General features: G+C 38.1%; 2 protein-coding genes across 3 annotated transcripts; one reads left to right on the top strand and one right to left on the bottom strand.

Moving 5' to 3' along the window:
- The first annotated feature begins 424 nt into the window (after window positions 1-424).
- Window positions 425-11,197, top strand: glsl (glutaminase like). Its single transcript, XM_058998951.1, has 21 exons — window positions 425-784; window positions 1,834-1,934; window positions 2,505-2,572; window positions 3,527-3,620; window positions 4,528-4,660; window positions 5,373-5,439; window positions 5,802-5,914; window positions 6,321-6,450; window positions 7,173-7,243; window positions 7,531-7,694; window positions 7,829-7,887; window positions 8,269-8,313; window positions 8,426-8,484; window positions 8,614-8,680; window positions 8,971-9,021; window positions 9,138-9,314; window positions 9,457-9,588; window positions 9,692-9,784; window positions 10,207-10,268; window positions 10,503-10,643; window positions 10,834-11,197. The coding sequence occupies exons 1-21, from the start codon at window positions 735-737 to the stop codon at window positions 10,928-10,930; spliced, it is 1,974 nt and encodes a 657-aa protein (XP_058854934.1). The 5' UTR covers window positions 425-734; the 3' UTR covers window positions 10,931-11,197.
- LOC117429688 (BTB/POZ domain-containing protein 1-like) lies at window positions 9,882-16,161 on the bottom strand. Of its 2 annotated transcripts, none has more exons than XM_034049479.3 (8): window positions 15,597-16,161; window positions 14,674-14,830; window positions 14,372-14,477; window positions 13,897-14,094; window positions 13,429-13,621; window positions 13,209-13,296; window positions 12,903-13,049; window positions 9,882-12,600 (listed from the first exon to the last, which is right to left on the bottom strand). In XM_034049479.3, exons 1-8 carry the CDS (start codon window positions 15,986-15,988, stop codon window positions 12,442-12,444), a joined length of 1,440 nt encoding a protein of 479 aa, XP_033905370.2. In that variant the 5' UTR covers window positions 15,989-16,161; the 3' UTR covers window positions 9,882-12,441. The 2 variants fall into 2 exon arrangements, with proteins under 2 accessions (XP_033905370.2, XP_033905371.2); XM_034049480.3 differs by having other exon boundaries at window positions 13,429-13,558.
- Window positions 16,162-17,336: the final 1,175 nt, after the last annotated feature.

Genomic DNA, 17,336 nt, shown 5'->3' with positions numbered 1-17,336 from the left:
TAGCTGGTTTGGTATCTTTGACATTTCAATAATACTAATGCCTTGTGAGCCCACCCAAATCAGGAGGGTGCAAGACAGGTCAGGGGTGGACAAAGTTAACCCTTCTGGTCAACCCTGTTTAATCAGCAGTTAATTATATAATTTTACCTGTTTACAGTTTCGAATACCATAATCACTTAAACATAATAATAAGTAGCTGATGAAATCACTGGCGTTGTTGTAACTGGACAGTAGAGGATTTGTAAACTGTGATTGTTCAAGCCCATTTGTAGTAGCAGTAGGTCTGTAAAAGCCTCCTGAAGGATCAAATCGATTTATGTACAGGACAGTACAACATGGTGTAAAGGCTGAATCTCCAGCTGGTTGCTTTTTAAACTTTTCCCAAGTTGTTTTTACCCCTGTGGTATAAGTGGAGTAGAGCAGCATTCCAGACGTGCATCAGGAGACCGCCTCCAGTTCAGATTTCACACTCTCTGTCAGCCTCATTCATTCATACAGCTCATAGAGCTACCCAGACTCTGCAAGATTCCCTAAGAAAACAAGCATTTTCTTTTTACCATACAGAGCCAGAAAACGTGCAAGTTATATTCGTGTCCGGTAAGTGCATGCTGGCTCTGCTTCACCCACCATCACAAGTCTGAGCTTGCTTGCTGAAAAAAGAAAAAAAGATTTTGTATGAGGCCAGCTGTCTGATTTTCTGCTGGGCTGACAAAGCTGGAAGTTGCCATTCCCAGATGGAGAACCACCAAACTTCGGATCCCAGTGAGGAAAACCCCTTTCTCTGGTAAGGAATGAGACTTTCTGCACCAACTGTTTTCCTTTTTTTTAAGGAATTGCTGTTCAACATACATGAGTATATTGGATTCTGCACCCAGTGTGGTAAACAGAGTGATTAAGGAAAAGGCTAGCCTGAAGCTAAGCACAGTGGGTACTGAACATGCTGCTGAGTTGAGACTGTACAGGATATTAGCTTTTAATGCTTTATCATAATGTTTGCTGTGATCATTAACTTATAATGATCATTAACTGTGATCATTAACTTATATTTACAGTGTGGAGTAGTGGTTAGGGCTCTGGACTCTTGACTGGAGGGTTGTGGGTTCAATCCCCAGTGGGGGACACTGCTGTTGTACCCTTGAGCAAGGTACTTTACCTAGATTGCTCCAGTAATAACCCAACTGTATAAATGGGGAATTGTATGTAAAAATAATGTGATATCTGTAAAAAATGTGAAATAATGTATAATGTGATATGTTGTAACAATTGTAAGTCGCCCTGGATAAGGGCGTCTGCTAAGAAATAAATAATAATAATAATAATAATAATAATAATAATATATTTGAAATTTTCCTGAAGTGTTTTTCTGATACATTTTTTATATTGGAAGATATGTAATTTATGTTTACTCAGGTACTGGGGTCAGTTAGGAGGTAAGAGTCTAATTTGGTTAAGGTAGCTTTAGCACATCAGGTTTGCCTTGTGTGTAAGGAATGGATGTTTACCATTGTAATATGTCTCACCGTTTGATTGTATGGATCAACAGCAAGTGTTATGCAAATGGCCACTCTGACATGCATTTTGTAATATATAAAAGATGATTCTCCCTGTTTAATGTCGGTTTTCAGTTACGTTTGGTATGACAGCAGCATTCTGATATGGGGCTGACTGCAGTATCTGACAAAAACAAAAGCTGCTCAGTTGGCAGGTGCTTCTGTATCCAAGACAGCACAAATGACTGCAGTTTTACATTAAGCTGTCTCAATGGGATGTCTTTGTTTTTCCATTCTGGGCTTCTCAGCAGGTTTGAATGTGTGTATGTTGTGCTTTGCCTAGTTTTCAGAGAACTCCATCCCTACGTCGGAAGTGGAGAAAGCGGTACGGAGGTTTGGATGGGAACAAACTGCTGGAGCCCAATGAGGAAGAAGATCTTCCAGGTATGTATCATTTAGAAGAGACGTTTAAGATGCTTATTGCTTATGGGACATAGCTGTTTCTTTTACACATTGAAACAAGACACACCATTTGCTCGCCTGCCTCGTTGATTTTATGTACACTGTTCTGGTGATATTCTTGTGACTGAGATACTTTTTAATTTTCCAAGATCTAATTGTCACAAAACTCTACTGTTTATCTAAATTGGGCAGCTGTTCCACAGCTCAGTGCAGTTTCTGGTCATGTGGTTCAGTAAATTAGTACTTTCTGCAAAAGTATAAATGTCATACATGTTACAAATACAATGGATGTCTGAAAATCCTTTTTTTTCTTTCTGTATTGACTTTGCACTGTTTTTTTTTTGTATATTTGCAGTATTGGTATTTCAATCTTTAGTTTTTAATCACCTTATAAAACATACAGTGTGCTGTTTTCAGATAAGAAACAAGAAAGATCAGTATTTGCACCTCTTTTTTTGCACATTTTATTTGTTTGTTTTGTTTTTTTGCAGCGTTGGCAACTTCATGTTATTTTGGCTCTGAAGTATAAAAGATTGCTTTGTTGTGTTTCAGAAAATGGTTTAATGAAAGACTCCCATCTGGAAAGGAATTCACCACAGCCAAGGAGTGCTGAAAACCAGGTACAGGCTCAGTCCTGTTAGAAGCCTACACTGTAACAAATAGCAGATGTTAAACTCTCAGGACTGCTAATGAGATCATTATCACATACAAATAGCACTGGATCATGAGGGTAACTTCATGCACAGTATGTGGTGTACATGTTGCAAACATTTTAACATGTGTGCCTTTTCAAGCATTACTGGAGAGTGAGCAATGTACTGTACTGAGTGGAACAGGGAAACTCTTTGAACTTTGAACTACTAATGGCTCTGAAACTCCCAGGATCAGGTTACAATATAAACAGGGAGGGGAATATATTCAATTTAGGCACTTTTTCAGAAAACAGTAACAATTAATTGATTCAAGAAAGTATATGTCAAAAACAGCCTACCAGTGACTGGAAGAAAATCGAGCCAAATTCAGACAGGCATGCAAAACAGAAGCACCAGAGCCCTTTCAAAACCTCAGACTAACAACAAAGCACCATCACCTGTGGCTTTATAGCTGTTGTCTGCTTTTCTGAGGGTCTCTTTTGCAGCTTGGTTCCTAGTAAAATCACCAATTATAATTATAAGCTTTCTCCTTTCTTAAACCCTCAAGGCAAAGTAAATACAAAGAGGGCTTAAGAATGTGCATGTGTATATATATAGTGTATTTGAAAGGCGCTTTTGTTGTGCGGGCAAAAATCATTTCCGAGCAATGAAACTCTGCCAGCTGAAGAGAAAGAAAGACTGCAGGATTGCAATCATGTAAAGGTCTAGTAGCATACCCTTTTGTCTCCTTTGCCACTTGCTGTACAGTAGAGTAACAACAACTTCAAAGGAGAGTGGAAATATGAAGCCAGCACTCAAATCCTAGGTCTGCCTTCTGAGGTCCCTGGCTCATTACCACACTGTAGCGTGTTGAGTTTAAAAGACACATGTTGAGAAGTGACACCTTGTACTCTAACATGCAGGGGCGTCTTCTTTCTGCAGGAGACCCTCTTAGTAGCGAAGGTGGGTGGCCTTAGGACCAGAACTGCTCCCCAGGGACAGAAACCAGTAAACCTGGTGACTCCAGGTCCCACAGGTAAACCTTTACACTGCAGTGTTAGAAAGAAATGCATATAGCCAGAGGCTGTTCTTAGTGTAATTACTTGCTTTTCAGTATCCTTCGAATCTTGTGATCTGCAAAACCAGAACATGGAAGAATAAGTGCGACTGGTACAAACTACTGCTATTACGTTTGTTATGTGTTACATGCCAAAGCTATAACACTGGTTTGTACAGTGTCGGATCAAAATACATGTTCTCCACCACGTCAGTTGATTAGTAGATACAGGTCTCAGGTGTGCAGTTTTAGCAGACAAGTATTTTCATCTTAAAACATGATATCTGGCACTGCGGGTTCTCTGTTTGAAAGCCATGCTTTTAGACTGTCTGGCCCTTCCTGGGCCATTTCTCTTGGAGTGTGAACTTGTTCCCACCCCTTCACAGTTTTCTTTCCATTCAATAACCAATCAGCTGCTTCTTCTTATAAATAACATGCTTTTTGTGAAATGATACTATGGCTGTCCTATATTTTAGAAAACAAGGATTTCCTTGGCAATTTCAGTAAAGCAAATTCATGTCTTTTAAAGCATTTTTAAACAGCCTGGCTGAACAGAAATATTCATTGTGTATGCTGAATGCATTGCAATCCAGCTGAGATACACAGTTTGATCTACTGTCATTAAGCCATTCATTTTTTCAAGCCCTATAATATAGTTTCTCTGGCTTTTGTGTTCCAGCGTTGCTGCAAAACTGTTGCTAGGTTACTTGGAATATCTCAGTGTACTGTTACTGCAGCCTTCATGATTTTAAACACTGCCCATCACCTTTCATGAGCACTACATTCCCATATAAACTCTCTGCCCCTGAAGTTAGCTGGTAACACAGTATCATACTAAAGGTTCTGATGAGATGAGGTCAGATTTTCTCTCATTGTGTGTCTGCAGGAGCGTCTGTGTTTGTCAATAACAGGAAGCAGAGGTCCTCATCTCCCCATGGGGAGCCCCTTTGCCACAGAAACCAGTTCTGGAACAGCATCACTAAGGTGGACTCTCAGCAGCTTCATTCCAAAAAGAAAGTGTAAGTCCAGTCGTAGCAGAGGTAGCTAATATACAGGGTGATTAGAAAGTAAGTTTACCACATCAATGCACCATATCCTCTAGATTCATCTTGGGGGAGTGAATTAATCATAAGCACTTGGGAAACTAGAGAATCTGATACCACGTGCATAAGAAATTTGGGTTTTCTGCTTTCTGTTGCATTGATTTGAAATGTATTTAAATGCATAGAGACTGCATCAGCTGGTTTAATTTCATTGAGAGAATCTTGGCTTTCTTGTTATCCTCGTGTTGTTAAACACACTGTACTGGAGGTCAGGGGTTTAAAAGAATCAAAATGTATATTACTGACAGAGTTCATGTGCGACTCAATTAGATGAAATCCTTTTAATCTTTATGAAAACTGGCCAGCCGAATAGCACTTTTAAAGTTGTTATGGATAAGTTCAAAACAAGTACAGTCAAGCCGCTTTTGCCAAAGGAACTAGAACTAAAATGGGGTTTAATACCAAAGATCAGGACATTTCTGAATTTGATCCAAACTGATAATACTGTAATTGGAATTGATTAGCGTGCCCCTCGCTTCTTTTTCTCTCTTGTTTCGCCCTTTCCCCTTAACGACTTGAGTATTACTGTAGGAATCATAAAGAAACAATTGATAAAGCACAGTGTTGAACTGATATTAAAAGCATCCCCCTTTTTGTGCTAAAGCCAGGTCTGTCTTAAATCCTACAGGGCTGCCGATGTACTGTTTGAAAGTTTTGCATCTGAAGGAGGCGTTAACATGGCTAATTTCTTTGAGGTACAGTACAATCTTCAACAAGTCTTGAAAACATCACTTTAATTAATGCCTAAAAGTTACCATTGAGAAACTGTTATGCAGTAATATATTACTGTGTGACAATACAGGTTTAAGTATTTCAATCTGTCAGCACTAAGAGTTTGGTTTGATACCCGTTTGGAAAAGTCACCACTGGATTCTTTTGCTAGAGCATTTTACAGCATCAGGGAATCTCAATGGGTCGCATCAACCACTTTGTTGTTACCCCTAAGAAAGGTGGTTAATACAGTCCAATGTTGTAAATCGCTCCTCCAACCCTAGCTGTTGTTGATCAAATCAACCCCTAAGACTATCTCCACCTATGATAGTTGTTTCCTGTGTAGGCGGTTTGGAGCTCTGGAATTCGTAAAAGCGACCCCAGGATAAAGGACTGTTACTTACTAATGAAGAAGCTGCAGCAAGCTGACGGCACTGTGGACAGAAATACCTTTCACAGGTAAGAGTGTTGTGAGTTCGTATGGCTGGAGATGGAACTCTGCTTCACGATCAACGTCATAAAATCACGAGATACATTTACTAAGCTCTGGACCAACTGTTTTAATATCATGCAGTGCATCTAGCAGGTAACTGTGGGGAATACTTTTTTGCTTGGTAAGCAGGATATATAGTGATGCTTAATTATGTGTGTGGAATTATATTCAAATATAGTTGTTTTTTTGCAATCTAGTTTAATAGTCACATGTCTTTATTATTGCTGTACTGTATAAAAGCTAACTTGATAGATTTAAGGGAACTGGTACAGCAATGGGGGAACATTTTGCAGATTCCGTATGATTAGCTACATTTCTAGAAGTTCATAATGGAGCTTGTAAGCTGTACATTTCTGATCCTTGTATTTCCAGGTGTGTGACTGGATTTGTGTCTTTCATACTGAAAGCTCTGCAGGGCAGGTTTGTGATTCCAGATTTCCCAACATTTACTGAGGAAACCCAGAAGATTTTCATGAAGTGCAAACAGCTGTCTTCCTTCAAGGTGTGATGGTGCTTAGAAATGAATCAGCATTTGCGGCATAGGTCTAGAAAGACGGGCCAATGTAAATCTGTACTACATTCTTTCAAACAGTCATTTTGAAAGTACGCACTCAGCATGCAAAAATGAAACCTAGCCCGAACCCTAATTAAGGTAGGTGTGTCTGTGTTGGGATTAAGAACGGATTTAAATCTTAAACTCAGTGTTTGAATTCTCTCAGCTGGCCCGACCCTGAAAAGCCTGGCCCATCTTTCTACACCTATGCCAAATTTGTACTAGATGTGTGTAACTGAATACGTTGTTTTCTGCAAGAATATAAGAGATCTGCAACAGTAATGATATGTGTTTATATAAAGAAGCCAATCTACAAACCCAAGGCCATATACAGTATGAGTGCAGTACACCAGAGTACGGATGTGGATGGGTTATGTAATCACTCTACAGACCTCGATTACCACTAGCCTTGGACTACTTTACCTAAATTAACATGAGGTCATCCATGATTAACGATAAACCAGCTATGAAAGTAATGGTTTATCAAGTATCTGTAAACTGTGTATATGAGTTTTTATGTTTTCACATCATAAATATGTTATTTATGAAGTCAAATATAACACTTTTAATTATTTTAGCTTTAGAATTGTTATTATTCTTTTAATGTTTTCTTCATATTATTAAGAATGTAAATGAACTACCACACCTCTGATGCTGTCTTCTTGTTTCAGTCAGAGCTGGACAGCCTCGAGAATGACAGCAGGAAGTGGGGCGTTTCAATTTGTACAGCGGATGGACAAAGGTAGGATAACATTGCTTGCCAGGGGTGATTGATTGACACATATAGTGGAAAGGGCTCCTGCATAGTGAAGGTTTACAAGCTAAGCTCCGCCTCCTAAATGCTGAATCCCAATTGAGCTCTCTTGAGGGGAATAATCTCTCCTCCCCCTCCCCAAAGAATACCTCCAGCCATGTCTGTGCTCCCCAGGTAGTACAGCGATTACAATGTGGGTTCTAACAGGTGTAGCGCTGTACCTGGGGCCTGCCTAAGTCTGAGAAGTGTGTCATCGTGTTGAAACTTGTTTGCAGGCTGTCTCTGGGGGACTGTGCAGAGCCATGCCTTTTGGGAGAGTGCTCCTGGCCCCTGCTTTATGGCATTGCGGTGGAGCAGTTCAGTGCTGACTATGTACACAGATACGTAGGGATGGAAGAGTTTTCAAAGCACGATTCGTCCTTTACACTGACCAAACAAGGTACGCAAACTGCAGAGTAACACCTCGTCTGGTGAATCTATTACACAATGTAATGTAAAGGGATGTTTGATATTACTGTGCCAAGAAAGAAATACAGTGTATTAAAACAGATGCTCTTATCGGTTATCTTGTAGGGATTCCTCACAGTCCGCTTGTTGAAACAGGAGCCATCATAACCTCATCGCTATTGCAGGTACAAGCTTTGCATTCTTAATAATGGTTTATTATTTAGATATATCTATTGTACCTACAGTTATGAGAGCAGGCGTAATTACTTGACGTAAAACATACACTTCTGTTTTTAATCCCAGCACAATAAGGAACAGAAGAAGCCAGTATTTTGGTTGTGCGTGTAATTGTTATAATGCTTTAAGTGCATATTTATTTCAATGCTTTTGACTGTTTATGTGAATACATCATGTCTCTAAATTGCACGGTTTAAAAACACTAAAAGAAACTTGATCAATTCAATGACAAACGTTTTGACTCAAGTATTTCAACATTTAGCACTATTGAGTCTTTTCTACAGTGGTTGTAGGTAAACTGCAAGATTGATTGTATTTCTTTTGAACAGCTAGCTGCTGGGCTTGGTGTAGAAGAGGAGGAAAAGTATGAATCAGTGAGTAGCTCACAGTCTACAAGCGCTGTCTCTGAAACAGCAACGTTAGTTTTTCAAAGGCTTTGCGCAATTTTCCATTCTACATTTTTTATTTTATTCATTTATATTTCAGGTTTTGAACCTATTTAGAAGACTCTGTAATAAAGGAAATGTCAATCTGAATTGCACCAGGTAAGCTTTCTTGAAAGAAGATGGGCTTCGTACTGAACTGAACAGTGACTGATGAATGTTTTATGTTTTAAATTCCTGTTTGTTGAAATAAAGTCATTCAAATAATGACAATTTCTGATTTCGTAACAGACATCAAAACCTGAGGAAAGAGAGCATCAGACTCCACGCTCTGTCATTCTTCCTTCAAGAAAAGAAAGTGAGTTCTTAACACATGTGGTCATCATTGCTTTGCACATGTGACAGTGTTAGTAGTTTGTTCTCTTTTGCAAAGCAACACAGATAATGTTTTTAAACACTACATACGTCATAGGCAAATAAAACACCCTTAAAGCTTTATGACTTGGGCACAAAAAGAAAGCACTTTGTTTAAAGACCTTTGCTACACCTGAATGCAATAGAGTACATACAGTTCAGAAAAGTCCCTTTTGCAACACCAGTTGAACAGGGTTTTATGAGACTTGTTTATTAAGACATCTTTTATATTAGTGTTTTCCAGAGTCTGTTGATATTGGTGCTGCCCTGGACCTAATGCTACAGGTACTGTATGTACTTTAAGTTCTGTTGCTCAGTAGCTTGTTTCCTGCAAACCACATTACTGGATTTCATCAAAATAATCTTTCCTCTGAATCATTTTTATTTTATTTTTTTGACAGGGTTTATCTACAGAAGTGACGTGTGAGTCTGGAGCTGCTATGGCTGCCACATTAGCCAATGGGGGGCTTTGTCCTCTGTCAGATGACCAAGTATTGGGTCCTTCCTCTGTCCGGAATACCTTGTCCATGATGCAGGTGGCAGGGATGAATGATTATTCCAGAACTTTCCATTTTAAGGCAAGTTCCCTAAATACAAATAATATGTCTGAAATAGTATCTTAATGTATAGTACCATCTGGTGGTAGACTATTGTACTGTGTCTATGTTACCACATAACTTTTATTGGCGTGAAAACATTTTATATACTAATCTTTTGCAGACATCAATACCAGCAAAATCAAGCAAAAATGGTCTTGTGTTGGCAGTGGTTCCGGGGGTAATGGGCATCGCCTGCTGGTCTCCAGAGCTGGATGCCTTTGGTAACTCTTGGAAAGGAGTGCACTTTTGTCAGGTGATGCCAAAATGATTGTTAAACATGATGTTCAATGCAGTTCAAACAGGCTAGAACACAACTTCCTGAACAAGGCACATGTTCATAATATTTTGTTTTCTAGGAACTGGTTTCAGCATTCCAACTGCATAGCTTTGATATCAAAACCCCATTCCGTCAGGTGGTCACATACAGACAGTGGAAAGCGGAATCTGAGGTATGTACACATTATAATGTATTTATGTGATATGTGCACATTTTGTTAAATTTATGTTGGGTCATAATAAAAGATATGTTGGTTTACTGTAACATACCCTTATCTTGGATTTTTATTACAATCAATTAAACAACTTGTACATACAGCTTCCCCCACTAGTTTTCAATACATAAACCTGAAACAGAAAACTTTCTATTCATACTCTTTAAATGCGGCCTTGGCTGACCTGAAATAATATGAGTGAGTTCTCCAACCTACAGACGCAATGTTACAAACTAAAGCCAGTATCTGCGAATGCAAATCATTAAAAAATAACCTTAAAAAAGTATTAGAAATGATTTTGGGTCAGGCATATAAACAAATAATAATAATAATAATAATAATAATAATAACAACACTTTGTTTCTGCTTTAATTGTAAAGGGGTACCAGATAATGAATGTATTGCTGGCAGCTTATAGAGGAGATGTGCGCTCGCTGCGAAGGTAAGTCCATATAGCCACGCTATCAGCTCAACAGTGCGGGTGTCAGTGATTAGTAAGGGAATAGTTTAATATGCATATGTTTACTTTACCCTCTAAGGAAAGCTGTTTGCAAGGCTCCATCAGTTGCTTAATTGGGCTATTTGTTAGTTCTTATGTCTGAGTGTTGCATGTGTTATTTATAACTTGTACCATAAATCAGATAAAGACAATTAAATAGAACATATTTGTTTTCAGATACTTGCTGTCGGGAGCGGATGTCAATTCTGTTGACTACGATGGCAGGTCTGCCCTGCATGTTGCTGCCTCTGAAGGGCACCTTGAAGTTATAAAATTCCTTATAGAAAATGCTGGAGCAGACCACATGGCCACTGACAGGTAACTTGTATTTCAATGCTAGTTACTTAGGTGAAGTCAGATGAGCCAGGTACCTCCTTACAGCCAGTGACTCTCGTACTGTCACTAACGTGTGCTAAAGAATGTTCAAAGCCTGGTCGTATGTTTACTTGAAATTATTATTGTAAGAGCTACTCCAAAATAAAAGCAACACCTGACCTTTCATTTCCAGGTGGGGTAATACACCACTGCAGGAATCCCTGAGGTACAAGCACAGCCATGCAGTGCAGCTGCTCAGGAGGTATAAAGACCACCATGAATCTTCATGAGGATGAAAGCACCAACTGCAAATGAAATCATTCCAGAAATACATGGAAATGTTAAGAACATTTGTGATGCAAAGACAATCAGACATCCCCACATGATAGTTTTTTTTTTTAAACTAAACAATATAATTGTACAACTATTGAAGAATACTGTCATTTGAAAAACTTAATAACAATATGGTACTGTAACCGTAAATGCTTTTCTTTTTTTTTTTTTAAACAATATTATTGCATTTAAAGAAATAAAAAAAAGTGTCCACCAACAATGAATGTTGCCTGGCAGGTCCTAATCCCTAGTATTGACCAACATGGATCTAAAGCAAGTACAGTTAAACAAAACACCACCACTGGGATCAGTTTACAGATTGTTTCCATAGTGGAGATATGGCTGCTGGACAGGAAACAGATACGGCTGTCAATGTAACACAACAGAAACCAGTGTGGTGCAAAACCACTTTGCTACAGTACGTATATGAAACCCTTTTAACAGTCCCTCACAAATGGTGTATTACTTACAGTGCACAGAAGGCATTAACTTGGTACATGGTCACCTTGTTTAAAACTTTTTTTTTCAATGTTAAAATACACCATTCTTTATTTCTTAATTAACATTTATTATTTCTGGTCTTTTTAAAACAAAATGTTGCGTTCTGCATCAGCACTGGAAGAATAAACATCAGTGGTCATTTTTCTTTTTAAATTGTACACTAATATTTAAAGGTCCATTTAGCTAAAAGGCAGTATCTATGCAGACAATGCTTAATAACACCCGTGAAAAGTCAGCATGTACAAAGTTTCACTTACATACAAGCACATGTAATAGATATGAAGTCTTTCTTAGTTTTATAGCAGAGGAGCATGCACAAAACTACTACGGTAAAGACAATGCTCACTAAAGTCCTGTAGTGCTTTATAACATGGGTGTTTCATTGCTTCAGGATGCTGACAAACAAAAACACTGACCATGTTATGTTAAGGATTCATTTGGCTATAAATAAGGTTAAAAAGCTGATTACGACTATCTTTATACAAGTAATCTTTATATAATAATAATAATAATAATAATAATAATAATAATATCACTCCAGTTAAGATGAATACAGGTTTGTTTTCATTCTTAAATGTACAGCAAGCTTGGTTAAATGATACAGCTATATGTGTATGAAATCCATACAGCGAGGCAACAATTGTAACAAACCGTAGGAATCCCCAGGCCTGAGATGTGTCGGGTTTAAACAGAACCCACAAAAAACTGAACATTAGTCGCAGGCGTTTTCCATGTTCATCAATTTATAGCATACGTTTCTTCTTTTGCTGTATGGGTTAAATCAACGAACACAGTACTAACAAAAAAGTGCTACTTTTTGCTTGAAGAAATCTCCAGTTTTGTAAAACGTTGTCACCTGTACTCCATTTTGCCAATTATTTTTTTTGTATCCTCTTTGTAATATGTTAAGATGCAACATGCTCCCCTTTATACCGCCAATCAAGATGAGCTATTTTAATTCCAAGGTCTATGTGTAGAAGATTATCTCTGGAATCTGTCCATCCTCCACGGAAGTGCCATTGTTATTTCCAGGTGAACTGAAGAATAAAAAACAGGTCTTGGTTCCTGTTGCAGATTCATGAATCACTTTCTTTAACCCTTTGGTACCATAGTGTGAATCAGGACCCTACAAAAACAAAAATCAGACCTCGTTAGACCTCACTCCTTTTCAAAACTGGTCATAACCCCCCCTCCCCCCCCAAAATAAAACATAAAAAAAAAATATATATATATATATATATATATATATATATATATATATATATATATATATATATATATATATATATATATACACATACATACACACACACACACACACACATATATATAGGACGCAGCTACCAAGCTGCATTACAATATCATAATTTGCCATCTGTAAATGTATAACCTAAAAAAAGTGAACACAATAGGCAAGTTGAATCTTACCTTAAGAGTTGCGCATGCCGTATAGCTGACATTCGGTATAATCTCTATAGGCTCCTTAAACATTACTCTGAACGTGTTAGCTGTTCCATCACAACTAAACCCTGTGTCATTTTGTCCTAGTGTCTGGTTTTTGTCACTTTCAATAATCTGGAGAACAAAGAAGAACAAATAAATAAATAAATGAACAATCTGTAAACATAAAACAAATTCCACAAATACAGAAAATGACTCCAGAAACGCATTGCCAATGCAACAGCTGATTTGTACCTTCCACAGCTCCATGTAATAGAAGAAAGGCGTTCATACCTGTATATTGACCTGATAATCAGTTGGTCCGTGAATAGATCCATAGAGACCAAAGCCCACTATAGATATTCTTCTACTAACGGTAAACCTACAAAACAATTAAGGTACTCATTATTTACATGCACTTGTGAAAGTATAATCAGAAGAATGTAATTGTATTTGAATAAAATCCCTTTCCATGTTAAAAACTCAATTTCTAGTGAAGGGCTCTACGGCTTACCTTATTCTGTCACTGGTTCCACTATATCCCCAGCGACTCTCTACTTGCTGGAATCTATTAATGCTGCATTCTTTCCCCCTGAGACAACATCGTGGCCTGTCAATGTAGTCAACCCGGGGTTTGGGGTTTACTGTAAAGTGTAAAAACAGATTTACCACCTCCCGATCGAACAAAATCCCAGACTGGGCAGGCCCTGTGGCACAAGAAAGAATATTAAACTGGTTTCTATGGATCTTCCTTTTGATGAAAAACATGAGAGAGAGTTAGTAAACACATTACATTACATTACATTACAGATAGTAAAACACTACAATATAATCAGGATTTACCATTTCTAAGTGATTGTAATCTATGCAATTATGTAAATTAAATATATATATTTATAATTAATTTTATAGTTACATTTAACAAGATAACTTACTATAAAAAAAATGTAATACAAAGATCTTAAAGAAGCAAAACATTCACCTGCTGCAAACTCCTCCACGGTCATCAGGGGGAAACGAATGAGCGCTAACGCTTTCCCCAGCACTTTCTGCTTGTTTTCTGAAGTTAGTGGAAGCTCTTGTCTGTAACATTCTGCTTCAGCCCAGCGCACAACAGCAGCAAAGAGCCTACTCTCCCGAATCCCCAGTGTGTCTCTTTCCAGCACTGCACAGAGTGTATCTAAACAAAGACATCAGTAAAAAAAAAACTTGAAAAAATTAAACATGTAAGCTCTGAGATATAGTTTGGTTGGCTCCGCTCAACATATGCACCTTTGCAAGAAGTGCAAATCTATGTCAAATACAGATCTGAAAACATCTGCATTTTCCAGCAGAACCACCAGCAGAATACCATTCTTAATGAGCCTTTTGCTGTTATTTTATTTTTATTAGTGTCATATTTTGCAAAGTTAAAAACTACACACAGTGGATAGCAAAAATGTACATGATTTACATACCCAAGTCAATATCTGTGAAGCCTTCTGCACTAACTGCATCTCCTGTACTTTTGTCTATTGTATCCAAGCAAAGGCTGGCAAGCTGAGGTTCATCAAACAACCTAGCCTACAAATGGGAAGTTATTACAAGTAATTAGAGAGTTTATGAGAAAACATGGAGGATCTGTTATTCATGCAAACAAATGCAAATCAAATACAGGTTTGTAAATAAATAAATAAACTCTTTAAACCCATATTGCAAACATATAAAGAAAGCAGGTTTTTTTTTTTCTTAATGAGCATCAAGTCTATCTGTGGATTACCTGAGTAAGAAGCATGAAAGCATTATCAGCTCGGAGATGTTTGGTGAGAAAATCTACACAGTGTGCTTCCAGTGCAGGGACTGCATACTTTTTGGCAGTGTAAAGGGTGGTCATAACTGTCTCTGGACCTATATGAACTTCATCTGAATAAAGAAACCTTAAACAAACAAAAAGACAAGGCATTATTAAAAACTAGATCGAAAATTAAATTAATACACTGCAAAAACGGTTACATTTACAAACTTAGTGCTTGCAAATAACCTCCAGCTTATGAAATGTGAGTCTTGCCGTGGCTCCATCGAAGCACCACAGATTGGGTGGCTGTTGCACACGTTTTCCCACAAAGTCCTGTAAACTCGCCTTTATCCCAAGGAGCAGTTAACCACGACGCCCTGTTTGAAACGTTTGAAAACTACTGCTATCAATTTTTTTTTAAATGAAACTTAAACTCAACAGAAACACAATGTTGATTATCTACCAATGAACTAGACTAGTTTGATCCCATTTCAGAAGATCAGTTACCACTTTTACAGTTCAAATAACGTATATGTACAGTTTTACAACACATTGCATAGACACCTATTAAAACAACACAAAACACCACCTATATACATCCCTGCAGACTTTAAATTAGATTAAGCCCCAAGTGAAATGTACTGCTTTGAGCACTATTCGCATGTAAACAAAATGCATTTACTCTTTCTTGAATGACAAAGTACCTCTTGTTCTCTCAATTTAAATTCAAAAGTGCAATAAAAGTCAGTAATTTAGAGTAATTAATGCCTTCCTCGGTCTTATTTTCTGTTTTTTAGTTTTAGATCTGAATTAATACAAGTACTACCCACTATATTACACCCCCAAATTTATCACCGTAGGATGTCTTTCAGGTTTTTAACACAGTGAGACATTTTGATTTCACTCACCTTAGCAATGCGAGGAAAGCAGCGGCTTCCACATCAGGCAGATCGATCTCAGTAGAGGTAGTTGCCATGCCTCCGTTGAACATGGCGTCAAAAACAGCGCTGCCAGCCGCTAGCACAAACTTGTGAGCAGGGATCCTCTGAGCTAGCCTCCCCTTACCTACAATGAACCTTACGTCGCTCAGCAGTTCGTTGTTGAACAGAAAAGCGAACCGCTCTTTCACGGAGCTCTTCGTGGCTTGCCAGTTGTACATGGGCTCCCTGTGAAGGCCCAGCGACGGAGAAGCAGGGGCAGCTGCACCAGGCGCTGCCGCTGAATTCCTGCCTGCTCCCGAGTGAGCGAAGTTCGAAGCTCGTCTTTCTACATTTGATGCTGCCTCACCTCCGGTAGCCATGGCCCGCCGATCTTCTCTTAATTTAGCGTTTGTGTTTATAAAAAAAAAATGAAGTTGTCGAACCTCTTTGTGAAAAGGAGAAACAACACTACCATGTTTTGACACGACAACTGCTTCCCCTCACTTCTGTTTACTGCTCACACAAATGACGTCTCCCATTGCTGACTTCCGCCGGTGAGCTTTGTGCAGCTCAGCCGAGTTAACCCTTGAGTGGCGTTGAATATGACGTTATAACAACATAAGAACATAAGAAAGTTTACAAACGAGAGGAGGCCATTCAGCCCATCTTGCTCGTTTGGTTGTTAGTAGCTTATTGATCCCCAGAATCTCATCAAGCAGCTTCTTGAAGGATCCCAGGGTGTCAGCTTCAACAACATTACTGGGGAGTTGGTTCCATACCCCCACAATTCTCTGTGTAAAAAAGTGCCTCCTATTTTCTGTTCTGAATACCCCTTTATCTAATCTCCATTTGTGACCCCTGGTCCTTGTTTCTTTTTTCAGGTCAAAAAAGTCCCCTGGGTCGACATTGTGTTCTAGCTATGTGGCGCTATTTAACCAACTTCCAGACTTACATGTACAAAGACATTGCTGGACACAAAATGGCAAAAACATTTGATTTGAAAAGTATCTATATATGTGTGACTAACCAGTTTATTCAGCCACTGACTTAATTTTGACTTCAATAGACTTTGAAAAAAACAATTATAAAGCATTGATATATTTGAGTTTGTTTAAAAGTGAAATAACATAATAACATTGACATATTTGGATCCTGGTAAAAAAAAAAAAAAAAAAGTACCAGCACATATGGTAGAGAATATGGTAAATACATTATTTTAGCAAACACTTCAGAAAAATAACCCATAAATAAATAAATAAATATACAGAAGACCCTGTGTAATTGTAAAAATCTTTTAGTTTCAGTTAAGAGTAACAGAACGAGCACTAGAGGGCAGTAAGAAGTGGGGATTCAAACAGTAGGTTGTGTAGAAACTGAGCTATGACGTTGTTCAAATGCTATGGAATAACAGCAGGGATATATTGTTTTATTAAATACTTTAATTAATAGCTAATTAATACATTTGCCGGGTCTTGATAGAACATGTATTTTTATTACAAGCATACTAAGACCATACTACCTACACATTTACTGTACATGTTGATAGTTCTGGACTTATTTCAAAGTCAAACTGTGAGTAATGCCGTTTGTTAAAGTTTCTTTTTAATTACTTATGTTCTGCTACACCCAGGATGGTTTGTAATCCTAATGAAGTTAACACACCGGTTTAGGTCAAGTATCACATCATAATTCTTATTCGGGAGGTGACAAGTTAAAATGGTCGTCAAA

The sequence above is a fragment of the Acipenser ruthenus genome, chromosome 24 (assembly GCF_902713425.1).
Source record: "Acipenser ruthenus chromosome 24, fAciRut3.2 maternal haplotype, whole genome shotgun sequence".
Classification (NCBI taxonomy): Eukaryota; Metazoa; Chordata; class Actinopteri; order Acipenseriformes; family Acipenseridae; genus Acipenser; species Acipenser ruthenus.
The sequence above is the reverse complement of the archived record's forward strand: the minus strand, read 5'-3'. Positions and strand labels throughout refer to the sequence as shown.